At 47.5% G+C, this 17,871-nt stretch overlaps 1 protein-coding gene across 1 annotated transcript in view; it reads left to right on the top strand.

The window, feature by feature from the left end:
- Nucleotides 1-17,871, top strand: part of INPPL1 (inositol polyphosphate phosphatase like 1) — a 136,934-nt gene that overhangs the window by 93,237 nt on the left and 25,826 nt on the right. Inside the window, exons 13-18 of the mRNA XM_088463789.1 lie at nucleotides 1,014-1,131; nucleotides 6,540-6,636; nucleotides 6,795-6,933; nucleotides 8,924-9,023; nucleotides 17,063-17,151; nucleotides 17,471-17,552. Of these exons, the coding sequence (XP_088319915.1) occupies nucleotides 1,014-1,131; nucleotides 6,540-6,636; nucleotides 6,795-6,933; nucleotides 8,924-9,023; nucleotides 17,063-17,151; nucleotides 17,471-17,552 (625 nt within the window). The remainder of the gene's footprint in view (nucleotides 1-1,013; nucleotides 1,132-6,539; nucleotides 6,637-6,794; nucleotides 6,934-8,923; nucleotides 9,024-17,062; nucleotides 17,152-17,470; nucleotides 17,553-17,871) is intronic.

Below are 17,871 nucleotides of genomic sequence, written 5' to 3'. Positions count from 1 at the left end.
ATTCTCTCTGTGATCTGGCAGCTGTTGTGATTACAATGCCGGGATAGTTTGCTCGTTATAAAGTGCTGCAGCCGCCACCATTGCTGACGTTCGTCATAAAGGCTTATCTGGATTTTGTCAATCAGATCCCTCCCAGCACCCACCTGTGCGCACGCTCTAGTCCCTCATTCGCAAAGGACAGCTCTTACTAACGCCGGCATGGATGCTAAGAGTGGCGGGCGAATGCGATGCGTCGTGCATCCCACCCCAAGTCTTCATACGTCTCCCCCATTCAGAGAAAAAGTTTGCAGGTCAGGAAGAGCGAATCGGTCTCACTGACCGTTCCACAACGCGCCCCAGATTGCAGTCTGTCCCATAATGGGAGTAACGGGGGCTCCGTCGGCAGGAGCTTCTACTTCTCCTAATTGTTGGAATGGACAATATAAACCATACAAGTAATGAACTAAAAACACCCATTGAACCCGCCAATAATATATCTTCCAGGCACTATAGATGTAATCCTGCTCCGTCACACGTTAGTAATAAGCCCCCTGAGGAAATAGCTGGACATCTGGGCATATATGTGCCCCCCAGCCTGACCATGCTGGAAGACCCCTTCCCCCTAGATCTGTGTACTGCGTTTAGCAGTGGCCGCATTCAGCGTGCGGCTGTCAGTAACGTTACATGGCCCCCGTGGAGCGGCGTCCGTCAGTTGACGACCGACTGTTTTTAAGTCTAACTGGTGAAAGGGGGGTGGGCTTTCCAGACTGGTCAGCTGAGCATGCGCTTCACCGCAGATGGCCCCCAATTGCTCTGGGGTAGAAATGTTCCTCCAGCAGGACGTCACGATGACGCTCTGCACATCACAGGAGGACAACGTGTATAAGCCAAGGAAAGTACCAGAGAAGATCAGACAGAACGTCAGGGCAGTTATGTCGTCTTTGTTCCCACGAGTCAGATCCTCAGATCATGTTACATTATGTATATTCCTATAAACCGTATACAGTATAGTCATGTATCCTGTTCTCCTGAAGGTCGCCATGCAGTCCTTGTGGAATATCAAAATTGTTGTCCTTGTTCGAGTAGAACACGAGAACCGGATCACACACATAAGCACATCCAGCGTGAAGACCGGAATTGCCAACACTTTGGGTGAGCACCACTATGGCCTGTTCTTACAGTATACGGGGTGTACGATACAGTGTGGAATGTAGGGGTGTATGTTACGCTGTGGGGTGTATGTTACATTGTGGGGGTGTATGTTACAGTGTGGGGGTGTATGTTACGCTGTGGGGTGTATGTTACGGTGTGGGGTGTGCATTACGTTGTGGGATGTGGGGGTGTATGTTACGATGTGGGGGTGTGCGTTACGGTGTGGGATGTGGGGGTGTGCGTTACGGTGTGGGATGTGGGGGTGTGCGTTACGGTGTGGGATGTGGGGGTGTGCGTTACGGTGTGGGATGTGGGGGTGTATGTTACGCTGTGGGGTGTATGTTACGGTGTGGGGTGTGCATTACGTTGTGGGATGTGGGGGTGTATGTTACGATGTGGGGGTGTGCGTTACGGTGTGGGATGTGGGGGTGTGCGTTACGGTGTGGGATGTGGGGGTGTGCGTTACGGTGTGGGATGTGGGGGTGTGCGTTACGGTGTGGGATGTGGGGGTGTGCGTTACGGTGTGGGATGTGGGGATGTATGTTACGGTGTGGGATGTGGGGGTGTATGTTACGGTGTGGGATGTGGGGGTGTGCGTTACGGTGTGGGATGTGGGGGTGTATGTAAGGGTGTGGGATGTGGGGGTGTATGTAAGGGTGTGGGATGTGGGGATGTACGTTACGGTGTGGGATGTGGGGGTGTATGTAAGGGTGTGGGATGTACGTTACGGTGTGGGATGTGGGGGTGTATGTTACGGTGTGGGATGTGCGGGTGTATGTTACGGTGTGGGATGTAGGGGTGTATGTTACGGTGTGGGATGTGGGGGTGTGCGTTACGGTGTGGGATGTGGGGATGTATGTTACGGTGTGGGATGTGGGGGTGTATGTTACGGTGTGGGATGTGGGGGTGTACGTTACGGTGTGGGATGTGGGGGTGTATGTAAGGGTGGGGGATGTAGGGATGTACGTTATGGTGTGGGATGTGGGGGTGTATGTAAGGGTGTGGGATGTACGTTACGGTGTTGGATGTGGAGGTGTATGTTACACTGTGGGATGTGGGGGTGTGCGTTACAATGTGGGGGTGTGTGCGTTATGGTCCGGGATGTGGGGTGTACTGTGTGGGATGTGGGGGTATGTTACTTTGTGGGGTGTATGTTACGGTGTGGGATGTGGGGGTGTGCGTTACGGTGTGGGATGTGGGGGTGTATGTAAGGGTGTGGGATGTGGGGAAGTACGTTACGGTGTGGGATGTGGGGTGTATGTTACGGTGTGGGATGTGGGGGTGTGCGTTACGGTGTGGGATGTGGGGGTATGCGTTACGTTGTGGGATGTGGGGGTGTATGTAAGGGTGTGGGATGTGGGGATGTACGTTACGGTGTGGGATGTGGGGGTGTATGTTACGGTGTGGGATGTGCGGGTATGTTACGGTGTGGGATGTGGAGGTGTATGTTATGGTGTGGGATGTGGGGGTGTGCGTTACGGTGTGGGATGTGGGGATGTATGTTACGGTGTGGGATGTGGGGGTGTATGTTACGGTGTGGGATGTGGGGGTGTGCGTTACGGTGTGGGATGTGGGGGTGTATGTAAGGGTGTCGGATGTGGGGATGTACGTTATGTTGTGGGATGTGGGGGTGTATGTAAGGGTGGGGGATGTGGGGATGTACGTTATCGTGTGGGATGTGGGGGTGTATGTAAGGGTGGGGGATGTACATTATGGTGTGGGATGTGGGGGTGTATGTAAGGGTGTGGGATGTGGGGATGTACGTTACGGTGTGGGATGTACGTTACGGTGTGGGATGTGGAGGTGTATGTTACACTGTGGGATGTGGGGGTGTGCGTTACAATGTGGGGGTGTGCGTTATGGTCCGGGATGTGGGGTGTACTGTGTGGGATGTGGGGGTATGTTACTTTGTGGGGTGTATGTTACGGTGTGGGATGTGGGGGTGTGCGTTACGGTGTGGGATGTGGGGGTGTATGTAAGGGTGTGGGATGTGGGGAAGTACGTTACGGTGTATGTTACGGTGTGGGATGTGGGGGTGTGCGTTACGGTGTGGGATGTGGGGGTGTGCGTTACGGTGTGGGATGTGGGGGTGTATGTAAGGGTGTGGGATGTGGGGATGTACGTTACGGTGTGGGATGTGGGGGTGTATGTTACGGTGTGGGATGTGGGGGTGTATGTTACGGTGTGGGATGTGGGGGTGTGCGTTACGATGTGAGGGTGTATGTTACAGTGTGGGATGTCGGGGTGTGAGATGTGGGGGTGTGCGTTACGGTGTGGGATGTGGGGGTGTATGTAAGGGTGTGGGATGTGGGGATGTACGTTACGGTGTGGGATGTACGTTACTGTGTGGGATGTGGAGGTGTATGTTACACTGTGGGATGTGGGGGTGTGCATTACAATGTGGGGGTGTGCGTTATGGTCTGGGATGTGGGGTGTACTGTGTGGGATGTGGGGGTATATGTTACTTTGTGGGGTGTATGTTACGGTGGGGGTGTGCGTTACGGTGTGGGATGTGGGGGTGTATGTAAGGGTGTGGGATGTGGGGATGTACGTTACGGTGTGGGATGTACGTTACTGTGTGGGATGTGGAGGTGTATGTTACACTGTGGGATGTGGGGGTGTGCATTACAATGTGGGGATGTGCGTTATGGTCTGGGATGTGGGGTATACTGTGTGGGATGTGGGGGTATATGTTACTTTGTGGGGTGTATGTTACGGTGTGGGATGTGGGGGTGTGCGTTACGGTGTGGGATGTGGGGGTTTTATGTAAGGGTGTGGGATATGGGGATGTACGTTACGGTGTGGGATGTGGGGGTGTACGTTACGGTGTGGGATGTGGGGGTGTATGTTACGGTGTGGGATGTGGGGGTGTGCGTTACGATGGGAGGGTGTATGTTACAGTGTGGTATGTCGGGGTGTGCGTTACGGTGTGGGATGTGGGGGTGTGCGTTACGGTGTGGGATGTGGGGGTGTATGTAAGGGTGGGGGATGTGGGGATGTACGTTATGGTGTGTGATGTACGTTATGGTGTGGGATGTGGGGGTGTATGTAAGGGTGTGGGATGTGGGGATGTACGTTACGGTGTGGGATGTACGTTACTCTGTGGGATGTGGAGGTGTATGTTACACTGTGGGATGTGGGGGTGTGCGTTATGGTCTGGGATGTGGGGTGTACTGTGTGGGATGTGGGGGTGTACGTTATGCTGTGGTATGTGGGGGTGTACGTTACGCTGTGGTATGTGGGGGTGTACAGTGTGGGATGTGGGGGTGTACGTTACGCTGTGGTATGTGGGGGTGTACCGTGTGGGATGTGGGGGTGTACATTACGCTGTGGTATGTGGAGGTGTGCTTTATGGTGTGGGATGTGGGGGTGTATGTTACTTTGTGGGGTGTATGTTACAGTGTGAGATGTGGGGTGTGCGTTACGGTGTGGGATGTGGGGGTGTACAGTGTGGGATGTGGGGGTATATTATGGTGTGGGATGTGGGGATGTATGTCACTTTGTGGGGTGTGTTACAGTGTGGGATGTGGGGTTGTATGTTACAGTGTGGGATGTGGGGGTGTGCGTTACGGTGTGGGATGTGGGGGTGTGCGTTATGGTGTGGGATGTGGGGGTGTACTGTGTGGGATGTGGGGGTATATGTTACTTTGTGGGGTGTATGTTACGCTGTGGGATGTGGGGGTATACCGTGTGGTATGCGGGGCTGTAAGTTACGCTGTGGGATGTGGGAGTGTACCGTGTGGGATGTGGGTATGTGCGTTACGCTGTGGGATGTGGCGGTGTACTTCATGGTGTGGGATGTGGGGGTGTATGTTACGGTGTGGGATGTGGGGGTGTGCGTTACGATGTGAGGGTGTATGTTACAGTGTGGGATGTCGGGGTATGCGTTACGGTGTGGGATGTGGGGGTGTGCGTTACGGTGTGGGATGTGGGGGTGTATGTAAGGGTGGGGGATGTGGGGATGTACGTTATGGTGTGTGATGTACGTTACGGTGTGGGATGTGGGGGTGTATGTAAGGGTGTGGGATGTGGGGATGTACGTTATGGTGTGTGATGTACGTTACGGTGTGGGATGTGGGGGTGTATGTAAGGGTGTGGGATGTGGGGGTGTACGTTACGGTGTGGGATGTACGTTACTTTGTGGGATGTGGGGGTGTATGTAAGGGTGTGGGATGTGGGGATGTACGTTATGGTGTGTGATGTACGTTACGGTGTGGGATGTGGGGGTGTATGTAAGGGTGTGGGATGTGGGGATGTACGTTACGGTGTGGGATGTACGTTACTGTGTGGGATGTGGAGGTGTATGTTACACTGTGGGATGTGGGGGTGTGCGTTATGGTCTGGGATGTGGGGTGTACTGTGTGGGATGTGGGGGTGTACGTTATGCTGTGGTATGTGGGGGTGTACGTTACGCTGTGGTGTGTGGGATGTGGGGGTGTTACTTTACGCTGTGGTATGTGGGGGTGTACGTTACGCTGTGGTATGTGTGGGTGTAAGTTACGCTGTGGTATGTGGGGTTGTACCGTGTGGTATGTGGGGGTGTGCTTTATGGTGTGGGATGTGGGGTGTATGTTACAGTGTGAGATGTGGGATGTGGGGGTGTACAGTGTGGGATGTGGGGGTATTTTATGGTGTGGGATGTGGGGATGTATGTCACTTTGTGGGGTGTGTTACGGTGTGGGATGTGGGGTTGTATGTTAGTGTGGGAGTGGGGGTGTGCGTTACGGTGTGGGATGTGGGGGTGTGCGTTACGATGTGGGGGTGTGCGTTAAGGTGTGGGATGTGGGGGTGTACTGTGTGGGATGTGGGGGTATATGTTACTTTGTGGGGTGTATGTTATGCTGTGGGATGTGGGGGTGTACCGTGTGGTATGTGGGGCTGTAAGTTACGCTGTGGGATGTGGGAGTGTACCGTGTGGGTATGTGCGTTATGCTGTGGAATGTTGGGGTGTACTTTATGGTGTGGGATGTGGGGGTGTATGTTACTTTGTGCGGTGGATGTTACAGTGTGAGATGTGGGGTGTGTGTTACAGTGTGGGATGTGGGGGTATACATTATGGTGTGGGATGTGGGGATGTATGTCACTTTGTGGGGTGTGTTACGGTGTGGGATGTGGGGGTGTACCATGTGGTATGTGGGAGTGTACCGTGTGGTATGTGGGAGTGTACCGTGTGGTATGTGGTGGTATACTGTGTGGGATGTGGGGGTGTATGTTATGGTGTGGGATGTGGAGGTGTCCGGTATGCGTGTGGTATGTAGGGGTGTACGTTAGTGTGGCAGGTGATGCAATGAGGGGGTGTACATTAGTGTGGGGTGTCTGAGAGATTGGCCGTTTGTTGGAGATGCCTGTATGGTTTGGCTGGGTGTGGGAGAGCATGTCATGTGTAATACCATGGTCTAATTACGCAGGGAATAAAGGCGCGGTCGGGGTATCTTTCATGTTTAATGGGACCTCGTTTGGCTTTGTGAACTGTCACCTGACCTCGGGGAATGAGAAGACTGCGCGGTAAGTACTACTGCCCCAGAAGGGGTTAAACACCTGACACTGGTAAACGGGACCCTTTGGAGGCCAATGTCTGTCTCTCCCCTCGGGTGGTTGTGTCCAGGGGTCCTGACTGAAGCGGGGGTCTCTCTGTAACCGTGTCTTTTCTCTCCCAACATCAGGCGGAACCAGAATTACCTGGACATATTGCGGCTTCTCTCTCTGGGAGACAAGCAGCTAAACTCCTTTGATATTTCCCTCCGGTTCACGCACCTCTTCTGGTTTGGGGATCTGAATTACCGTCTAGATATGGACGTACAGGTGAGGGGGCCGCGGTGTGTGTGACATTCCCAGCAGCGTGTTACTTATTATTGCTGAGGACGCAAAAGGCGAATCGTCCCCAATGATAGGTTATACAGGCCAGCTGAGTGTGTTACTTATTATTGCTGAGGACGCAGAAGGCGACTCGTCCCCAATGATAGGCTATACAGGCCGGCTGAGTGTGTTACTTATTATTGCTGAGGACGCAAAAGGCGACTCGTCCCCAGTGATATGCTATACAGGCCGGCTGAGTGTGTTTTGTGGGAATACTGTAGTCTGTGGCAAGCAAAGGGCAGGTCATCTTTACATTACATAACATGGAAGCATTTTTGACGTGCAAAATACATTTAGAAATTTTTCTAATTAATTAAATCTATTTCCTCCGATATTTGCATACTGGAGCCGCTGGCAATAAGGCGAAGACATCAGCAGAAATAATAGAGGAGATACGTGTAAAGGGGATTTATTCATAGGGATTGTATAGTAGGGTCTGAACTGCCCCAAGGTTACAGCAAGCATTACTGCTGGTATGATATAGGGCTGTGTATGCCGGTATTATATAGGGATATGTATGCCGGTATTATATAGGGCTATGTATGCCGGTATTATATAGGGCTACGTATGCCGGTATTATATAGGGCTATGTATGCCGGTATTATATAGGGCTATGTATGCCGGTATTATATAGAGCTGTGTATGCTGGTATTATATAGAGCTATGTATGCTGGTATTATATAGGGCTATGTGTGCTGGTATTATATAGGGCTATGTGTGCTGGTATTATATAGGGCTATGTATGCTGGTATTATATAGAGCTATGTGTGCTGGTATTATATAGGGCTATGTGTGCTGGTATTATATAGGGCTATGTGTGCTGGTATTATATAGGGCTATGTATGCTGGTATTATATAGGTCTATGTATGCTGGTATTATATAGGGCTATGTATGCCGGTATTATATAGGGCTATGTGTGCTGGTATTATATAGGGCTATGCATGCCGGTATTATATAGGGCTATGCATGCCGGTATTATATAAGGCTATATGTGCTGGTACTATATAGGGCTATGTATGCCGGTATTATATAGAGATATGCAGACGCACTCCATCTCGTGAGAGTATCATGGGACACTCGCTGGCATGCAGGCCAGTTTCCATGCTTGTTTGCGGTGTGCTGACGGAAATGGGACGTCTATATCAGTCGGAGCTTTTGCCCCCAGCATGGCGTGAGAGTAAGCGGCAACACTAATGATGACGGCTGCAGACGGAATTACAGGAAGTACCGCGTCTGTGCACATGACGACAGACGGATAGTCGCATTAGTATAAGGTAGTAAATTTGGTTCTGCGGGCGTCCGCGCTTCTGACCGCTTTACTTGCAACTCGGAATTAGGTCCTTAATTATAAATTATATTTTCCTTTCTCAGATATTTTTCTGTAGGTGATTCTAAAGCTGGGTTCACACTATACGATGTGATGTAACGATACATCGTGCGTGTCGCACACACGGCACGATCCCATGTACGAAGGTGTGATGTGTCGTTACATACTGCCTGTAACTGCATTGTGTCGTTCATTGCATCGTTCCATCTTCTGTGCAGCACAACACATTGGATAATGCGATGAATGGCGGCCGCCAATGACTGTTCGGGCGTACACACTGTGCGATGTGTGCCATATATCGCTCTGATCCCTGAACAGTATGTCATACAAGATATCATATAGTATGTACCCAGCTTAACTCAGAGATGATGAGTAGTAATATCATGTGACTCAGTGCAGGCCGATCACATTGCACAGTTGTGAAGATTAACATTGTGACTGTATCGGACCGTGAATATAGTAAAATATATATTCCCGTTTATGTATGTATGTGTATATCAATATATATATATGTGTGTGCATATATATATATATATATATATATATATATATATATATGCATATATGTGTAAATAAATAAATCTTGCACAATATATCACGGCTTGCAGGAGATCCTGAATTTTATCAACCGCAAAGAATTTGATCCGTTGCTTAAAGTGGACCAGCTGAACCTCGAGAAAGAGAAAAACAAGATCTTCTTACGTTTTAGTAAGTCCTGTTCTCCACCCATATTCACTATTTCCCTTCATATAATCACCACCACATTCCCCCCATCTCTTGTATCTAACATCATCATAACCACATTCCCCCCATCTCTCCTGTAACATTATCATCACCACATTCCCCTCATCTCTCCTGTAACATTATCATCATCACCACATTCCCCTCATCTCTCCTGTAACATTATCATCACCACATTCCCCTCATCTCTCCTGTAACATTATCATCATCACCACATTCCCCTCATCTCTTCTGTAACATTATCATCATCACATTCCCCTCATCTCTCCTGTAACATCATCATCACATTCCCCTCATCTCTCCTGTAACATCATCATCACCACATTCCCCTCATCTCTCCTGTAACATTATCATCATCACCACATTCCCCTCTTCTCTCCTGTAACATTATCATCATCACATTCCCCTCATCTCTCCTGTAACATTATCATCACCACATTCCCCTCATCTCTCCTGTAACTTCATCATCACCACATTCCCCTCTTCTCTCCTGTAACATTATCATCATCACATTCCCCTCATCTCTCCTGTAACATTATCATCATCACTACATCCTCCTCATCTCTCCTGTAACATTATCAGCATCACCACATTCCCCTCATCTCTCCTGTAACATTATCATCATCACCACATCATCCTCATCTCTCCTGTAACATCATCATCACCACATTCCCCCCTCTTGTGTATAACATCATCATCACATCCCTCTCGTCTCTCCTATTACCTCTTCATCACATCCCCCTTATCTATCCTGTAACATTATCATCATCATCATCATCATCATCACACCCTCCTTATTTCTCCTGTAACATTATAATCATCATCTTTACATTCCCCTCATCTCTCCTGTAACAACATCATCATCACATCCCCCTTATTTCTCCTGTAACATAATCATCATCATCACATCCCCCTCATCTCTCCTATAACATTATCATCATCATCATCACATCCACCCCATATCTGTTGTAATATCATCATATTCCCCTCATCTCTCCTGTAACATTATCATCATCATCACATTCCCCCCATCTCTCCTGTAACATTATCATCATCACATCCACCCCATATCTATTGTAACATCATCACATTCCCCTCATCTCTCCTGTAACATCATCACCACATTCCCCTCATCTCTCCTGTAACATCATCATCATCACCACATTCCCCTCATCTCTCCTGTAACATTATCATCACCACATTCCCCTCATCTCTCCTGTAACATTATCATCACCACATTCCCCTCATCTCTCCTGTAACATTATCACACTACATTCCCCTCATCTCTCCTGTAACATTATCATCATCACCACATTCCCCCATCTCTCCTGTAACATTATCATCATCACCACATTCCCCCCATCTCTCCTGTAACATTATCATCATCACCACATTCCCCTCATCTCTCCTGTAACATTATCATCATCACCACATTCCCCCCAACTCTCCTGTAACATTATCATCATCACATCCACCCCATATCTATTGTAACATCATCACATTCCCCTCATCTCTCCTGTAACATCATCACCACATTCCCCTCATCTCTCCTGTAACATCATCATCATCATCACCACATTCCCCTCATCTCTCCTGTAACATTATCATCACCACATTCCCCTCATCTCTCCTGTAACATTATCATCACCACATTCCCCTCATCTCTCCTGTAACATTATCACACTACATTCCCCTCATCTCTCCTGTAACATTATCATCATCACCACATTCCCCCATCTCTCCTGTAACATTATCATCATCACCACATTCCCCCCATCTCTCCTGTAACATTATCATTATCACCACATTCCCCTCATCTCTCCTGTAACGTTATCATCATCACCACATTCCCCCCTCTTGTGTATAACATCATCATCACATCCCTCTCCTCTCACGTATTACCTCTTCATAACATCCCCTTTATCTATCCTGTAACATTATCATCATCATCATCACATCCCCCTTATCTATCCTGTAACATTATCATCATCATCACATCCCCCTTATTTCTCCTGTAACATTATAATCATCATCATTACATTCACCTCATCTCTCTTATAACGTTATCATCATCACGTCCCCTTCATCTTCCCTGTAACATTATCACATTCCCCTCATATCTCCTGTAACAACATCATCATCACATCCCCCTTATTTCTCCTGTAACATAATCATCATCATCACATCCCCCTCATCTCTCCTGTAACATTATCATCATCATCACATCCACCCCATATCTGTTGTAATATTATCATATTCCCCTCATCTCTCCTGTAACATTATCATCATCATCACATCCACCCCATACCTATTGTAACATCATCACATTCCCCTCATCTCTCCTGTAACATCATCACCACATTCCCCTCATCTCTCATGCAACATTATCATCATCACATTCCCCTCATCTCTCCTGTAACATTATCATCATCACCACATTCCCCTCATCTCTCCTGTACTATTATCATCATCACCACATTCCCCTCATCTCTCCTGTAATATTATCATCATCACCACATTCCCCTCATCTCTCCTGTAACAACATCATCATCACATCCCCCTTATTTCTCCTGTAACATAATCATCACCACATTCCCCTCATCTCTCCTGTAACATTATCATCATCACCACATTCCCCTCATCTCTCCTGTAACATCATCATCATCACCACATTCCCCTCATCTCTCCTGTAACATTATCATCACCACATTCCCCTCATCTCCCCTGTAACATTATCATCATCACCACATTCCCCTCATCTCTCCTGTAACATCATCATCATCACCACATTCCCCTCATCTCTCCTGTAACATTATCATCACCACATTCCCCTCATCTCTCCTGTAACATTATCATCACGACATTCCCCTCATCTCTCCTGTAACATCATCATCATCACCACATTTCCCTCATCTCTCCTGTAACATTATCATCACCACATTCCCCTCATCTCTCCTGTAACATCATCATCATCACCACATTTCCCTCATCTCTCCTGTAACATTATCATCACCACATTCCCCTCATCTCTCCTGTAACATTATCATCATCATCACATTCCCCTCATCTTTCCTGTAACATTATCATCATCACCACATTCCCCCCATCTCTCCTGTAACATTATCATCATCACATCCACCCCATATCTATTGTAACATCACCACATTCCCCTCATCTCTCCTGTAACATTATCATCACCACATTCCCCTCATCTCTCCTGTAACATCATCATCATCACCACATTCCCCTCATCTCTCCTGTAACGTTATCATCACGACATTCCCCTCATCTCTCCTGTAACGTCATCATCATCACCACATTCCCCTCATCTCTCCTGTAACATTATCATCACGACATTCCCCTCATCTCTCCTGTAACATCATCATCATCACCACATTCCCCTCATCTCTCCTGTAACATTATCATCACGACATTCCCCTCATCTCTCCTGTAACATCATCATCATCACCACATTCCCCTCATCTCTCCTGTAACATTATCATCACGACATTCCCCTCATCTCTCCTGTAACATCATCATCATCACCACATTCCCCTCATCTCTCCTGTAACATTATCATCACGACATTCCCCTCATCTCTCCTGTAACATCATCATCATCACCACATTCCCCTCATCTCTCCTGTAACATTATCATCACGACATTCCCCTCATCTCTCCTGTAACATCATCATCATCACCACATTCCCCTCATCTCTCCTGTAACATTATCATCATCACCACATTCCCCCATCTCTCCTGTAACATTATCATCATCACCACATTCCCCTCATCTCTCCTGTAACATTATCATCATCACCACATTCCCCTCATCTCTCCTGTAACATTATCATCATCACCACATTCCCCTCATCTCTCCTGTAACATTATCATCTTCACCACATTCCCCTCATCTCTCCTGTAACATTATCATCTTCACCACATTCCCCTCATCTCTCCTGTAACATCATCATCATCACCACATTCCCCTCATCTCTCCTGTAACATCATCATCATCACCACATTCCCCTCATCTCTCCTGTAACATTATCACACTACATTCCCCTCATCTCTCCTGTAACATTATCATCATCACCACATTCCCCCATCTCTCCTGTAACATTATCATCATCACCACATTCCCCCCATCTCTCCTGTAACATTATCATCATCACCACATTCCCCTCATCTCTCCTGTAACGTTATCATCATCACCACATTCCCCCCTCTTGTGTATAACATCATCATCACATCCCTCTCTTCTCTCGTATTACCTCTTCTTAACATCCCCCTTATCTATCCTGTAACATTATCATCATCATCACATCCCCCTTATCTCTCCTGCAACATTATCATCACCACATTTCCCTCATCTCTCCTGTAACATTATCATCATCACTACATTCCCCTCATCTCTCCTGTAACATTATCATCATCACCACATTCCCCTCATCTCTCCTGTAACATTATCATCATCACCACATTCCCCTCATCTCTCCTGTAACATTATCATCATCACCACATTCCCCCCATCTCTCCTGTAACATTATCATCATCACATCCACCCCATATCTATTGTAACATCATCACATTCCCCTTATTTCTCCTGTAACATTATAATCATCATCATTACATTCACCTCATCTCTCTTGTAACGTTATCATCATCACGTCCCTTTCATCTTCCCTGTAACATTATCACATTCCCCTCATATCTCCTGTAACAACATCATCATCACATCCCCCTTATTTCTCCTGTAACATAATCATCATCATCACATCCCCCTCATCTCTCCTGTAACAACATCATCATCACCACATTCCACTCATCTCTCCTGTAACATTATCATCATCACCACATTCCCCTCATCTCTCCTGTAACATTATCATCATCACCACATTCCCCCCATCTCTCCTGTAACATTATCATCATCACATCCACCCCATATCTATTGTAACATCATCACATCCCCCTTATTTCTCCTGTAACATTATAATCATCATCATTACATTCACCTCATCTCTCTTGTAACGTTATCATCATCACGTCCCCTTCATCTTCCCTGTAACATTATCACATTCCCCTCATATATCCTGTAACAACATCATCATCACATCCCCCTTATTTCTCCTGTAACATAATCATCATCATCACATCCCCCTCATCTCTCCTGTAACAACATCATCATCACATCCCCCTTATTTCTCCTGTAACATAATCATCATCATCACATCCCCCTCATCTCTCCTGTAACGTTATCATCATCACCACATTCCCCCCTCTTGTGTATAACATCATCATCACATCCCTCTCTTCTCTCGTATTACCTCTTCATAACATCCCCTTTATCTATCCTGTAACATTATCATCATCATCATCATCACATCCCCCTTATCTATCCTGTAACATTATCATCATCATCACATCCCCCTTATTTCTCCTGTAACATTATAATCATCATCATTACATTCACCTCATCTCTCTTATAACGTTATCATCATCACGTCCCCTTCATCTTCCCTGTAACATTATCACATTCCCCTCATATCTCCTGTAACAACATCATCATCACATCCCCCTTATTTCTCCTGTAACATAATCATCATCATCACATCCCCCTCATCTCTCCTGTAACATTATCATCATCATCACATCCACCCCATATCTGTTGTAATATTATCATATTCCCCTCATCTCTCCTGTAACATTATCATCATCATCACATCCACCCCATACCTATTGTAACATCATCACATTCCCCTCATCTCACCTGTAACATCATCACCACATTCCCCTCATCTCTCATGCAACATTATCATCATCACATTCCCCTCATCTCTCCTGTAACATTATCATCATCACCACATTCCCCTCATCTCTCCTGTACTATTATCATCATCACCACATTCCCCTCATCTCTCCTGTAACAACATCATCATCACATCCCCCTTATTTCTCCTGTGACATAATCATCACCACATTCCCCTCATCTCTCCTGTAACATTATCATCATCACCACATTCCCCTCATCTCTCCTGTAACATTATCATCATCACCACATTCCCCTCATCTCTCCTGTAACATTATCATCATCACCACATTCCCCTCATCTCTCCTGTAACATTATCATCTTCACCACATTCCCCTCATCTCTCCTGTAACATTATCATCATCACCACATTCCCCTCATCTCTCCTGTAACATTATCATCATCACCACATTCCCCTCATCTCTCCTGTAACATTATCATCACCACATTTCCTTCATCTCTCCTGTAACATTATCATCATCACTACATTCCCCTCATCTCTCCTGTAACATTATCATCATCACCACATTCCCCTCATCTCTCCTGTAACATTATCATCATCACCACATTCCCCTCATCTTTCCTGTAACATTATCATCATCACCACATTCCCCCCATCTCTCCTGTAACATTATCATCATCACATCCACCCCATATCTATTGTACCATCATCACATTTCCCTCATCTCTCCTGTAACATCATCACCACATTCCCCTCATCTCTCCTGTAACATCATCATCATCACCTCATTCCCCTCATCTCTCCTGTAACATTATCATCACCACATTCCCCTCATCTCCCCTGTAACATTATCATCATCACCACATTCCCCTCATCTCTCCTGTAACATCATCATCATCACCACATTCCCCTCATCTCTCCTGTAACAACATCATCATCACCACATTCCCCTCATCTCTCCTGTAACATTATCATCACGACATTCCCCTCATCTCTCCTGTAACATCATCACCATCACCACATTCCCCTCATCTCTCCTTTAACATTATCATCATCACAATCCCCTCATCTCTCCTGTAACATTATCATCATCACCACATTCCCCTCATCTCTCCTGTAACATCATCATCACCACATTCCCCTCATCTCTCCTGTAACATTATCATCATCACCACATTCCCCTCATCTCTCCTGTAACATTATCATCATCACCACATTCCCCTCATCTCTCCTGTAACATTATCATCATCATCACATTCCCCTCATCTCTCCAGTCTCAACATCACCTTCCCCTCATCTCTCCTATAAACTTCATTTCATCACCGCATGTCCCCCATCTCCTCATCACTGCATGTCCCCATCTCCTCCTCATCACCGCATGTCCCCCATCTCCTCATCACTGCATGTCCCCATCTCCTTATCACTGCATGTCCCCATCTCCTTATCACTGCATGTCCCCCATCTCCTTATCACTGCATGTCCCCCATCTCCTCATCAGTGCATGTCCCCCATCTCCTTATCACCGCATGTCCCCCATCTCCTCATCACTGCATGTCCCCCATCACCGCATGTCCCCCATCTCCTCCTCATCACCGCATGTCCCCCATCTTCTCCTCATCACCGCATGTCCCCCATCTCCTCCTCATCACCGCATGTCCCCCATCTCCTCCTCATCACCGCATGTCCCCCATCTCCTCCTCATCACTGCATGTCCCCCATCTCCTCCTCATCACTGCATGTCCCCCATCTCCTCCTCATCACTGCATGTCCTCCATCTCCTCCTCATCACTGCATGTCCTCCATCTCCTCATCATCACCGCATGTCCCCCATCTCCTCCTCATCACCGCATGTCCCCCATCTCCTCCTCATCACCGCATGTCCCCCCATCTCCACCTCATCACCGTATGTCCCCCCATCACCTCCTCATCACTGCATTTGTCCACCATTTCCTCATCATCACCGCATGTCCCCCATCTCCTCATCATCACCGCATGTCCCCCATCTCCTCATCATCACCCCATGTCCCCATCTCCTCATCATCACTGCATGTCCCCCATCTCCTCCTCATCACCGCATGTCCCCCATTTCCTCATCATCACCGCATGTCCCCCATTTCCTCATCATCACCGCATGCCCCCCATCTCCACCAGCAGCCTCCCTTGCCCTTCCTTGTTGCATGCTGGTCTCATCCCACTATTTACTCACCTCCCTTCTGTTATTGTCCCTGTTTTTCAGGTGAGGAAGAGATCACCTATCCCCCCACATATCGCTATGAGAGAGGATCCAGAGACACATACGTGTATCACAAACACAAGCCCACCGGGGTAAGGGGTCACATGTCCCTGTGGCTCTACTATTCTTGTAAAACTATAAGTCCCAGCATGCCTAGCCAGCCATGAGTTACCATGTATTACATCTCCTGTCTCTTCCTGTCTCCTGGCGTTGGTTTGCTCTCCTCTTCCCTCTGCAGGGTTTATTCCCGGTGTTTCCTTCCTCCCTGTCACATAGTGATTTCCATTGATAATTATCCCAAGCATTAGTGCCTCCCCTGGGCCAGCTCCCGTGTGCTCGGCTTGTGCCATCGGAACGCTCGCCAGTCAGGTCTCCGGTATACACACTTTCCTCTTCTTGGCTGTATTCCAGGTCCGTACAAACGTCCCTTCCTGGTGTGACCGTATCCTGTGGAAGTCTTACCCGGAAACCCACATTATTTGTAACTCGTACGGTGAGCTGACACTCTGATATTTGATGTGCTTGTACGGAGGTTCGGTGAAAGACAAGAGGTGGCGTGAAGTCTCCTGGCCTGTTCTGCAGAGATTTTCTTTCTCTACCTAAAACCCAGAACTAGGAAGGACATAAAACTAATGTCAGGAACGTGTTTATCCAACACACCACAATAACCAGTATGGTCCCGTCCCATGGTGATCCTGACCGTGGCATCAGGAGACATTAGCCACTGTATACGGCGGCTCTAGTGTTTGTCTTAGTACATGGATAGGTATACAGAACATACGTGTAGTTTATAATGTGTGTATGAACACGTC

Source organism: Taudactylus pleione, unplaced genomic scaffold, assembly GCF_031769625.1.
Source record: "Taudactylus pleione unplaced genomic scaffold, aTauple2 ptg001449l, whole genome shotgun sequence".
Taxonomy (NCBI): domain Eukaryota; kingdom Metazoa; phylum Chordata; class Amphibia; order Anura; family Myobatrachidae; genus Taudactylus; species Taudactylus pleione.
This window is presented reverse-complemented; position numbering and strand designations above follow the sequence as displayed.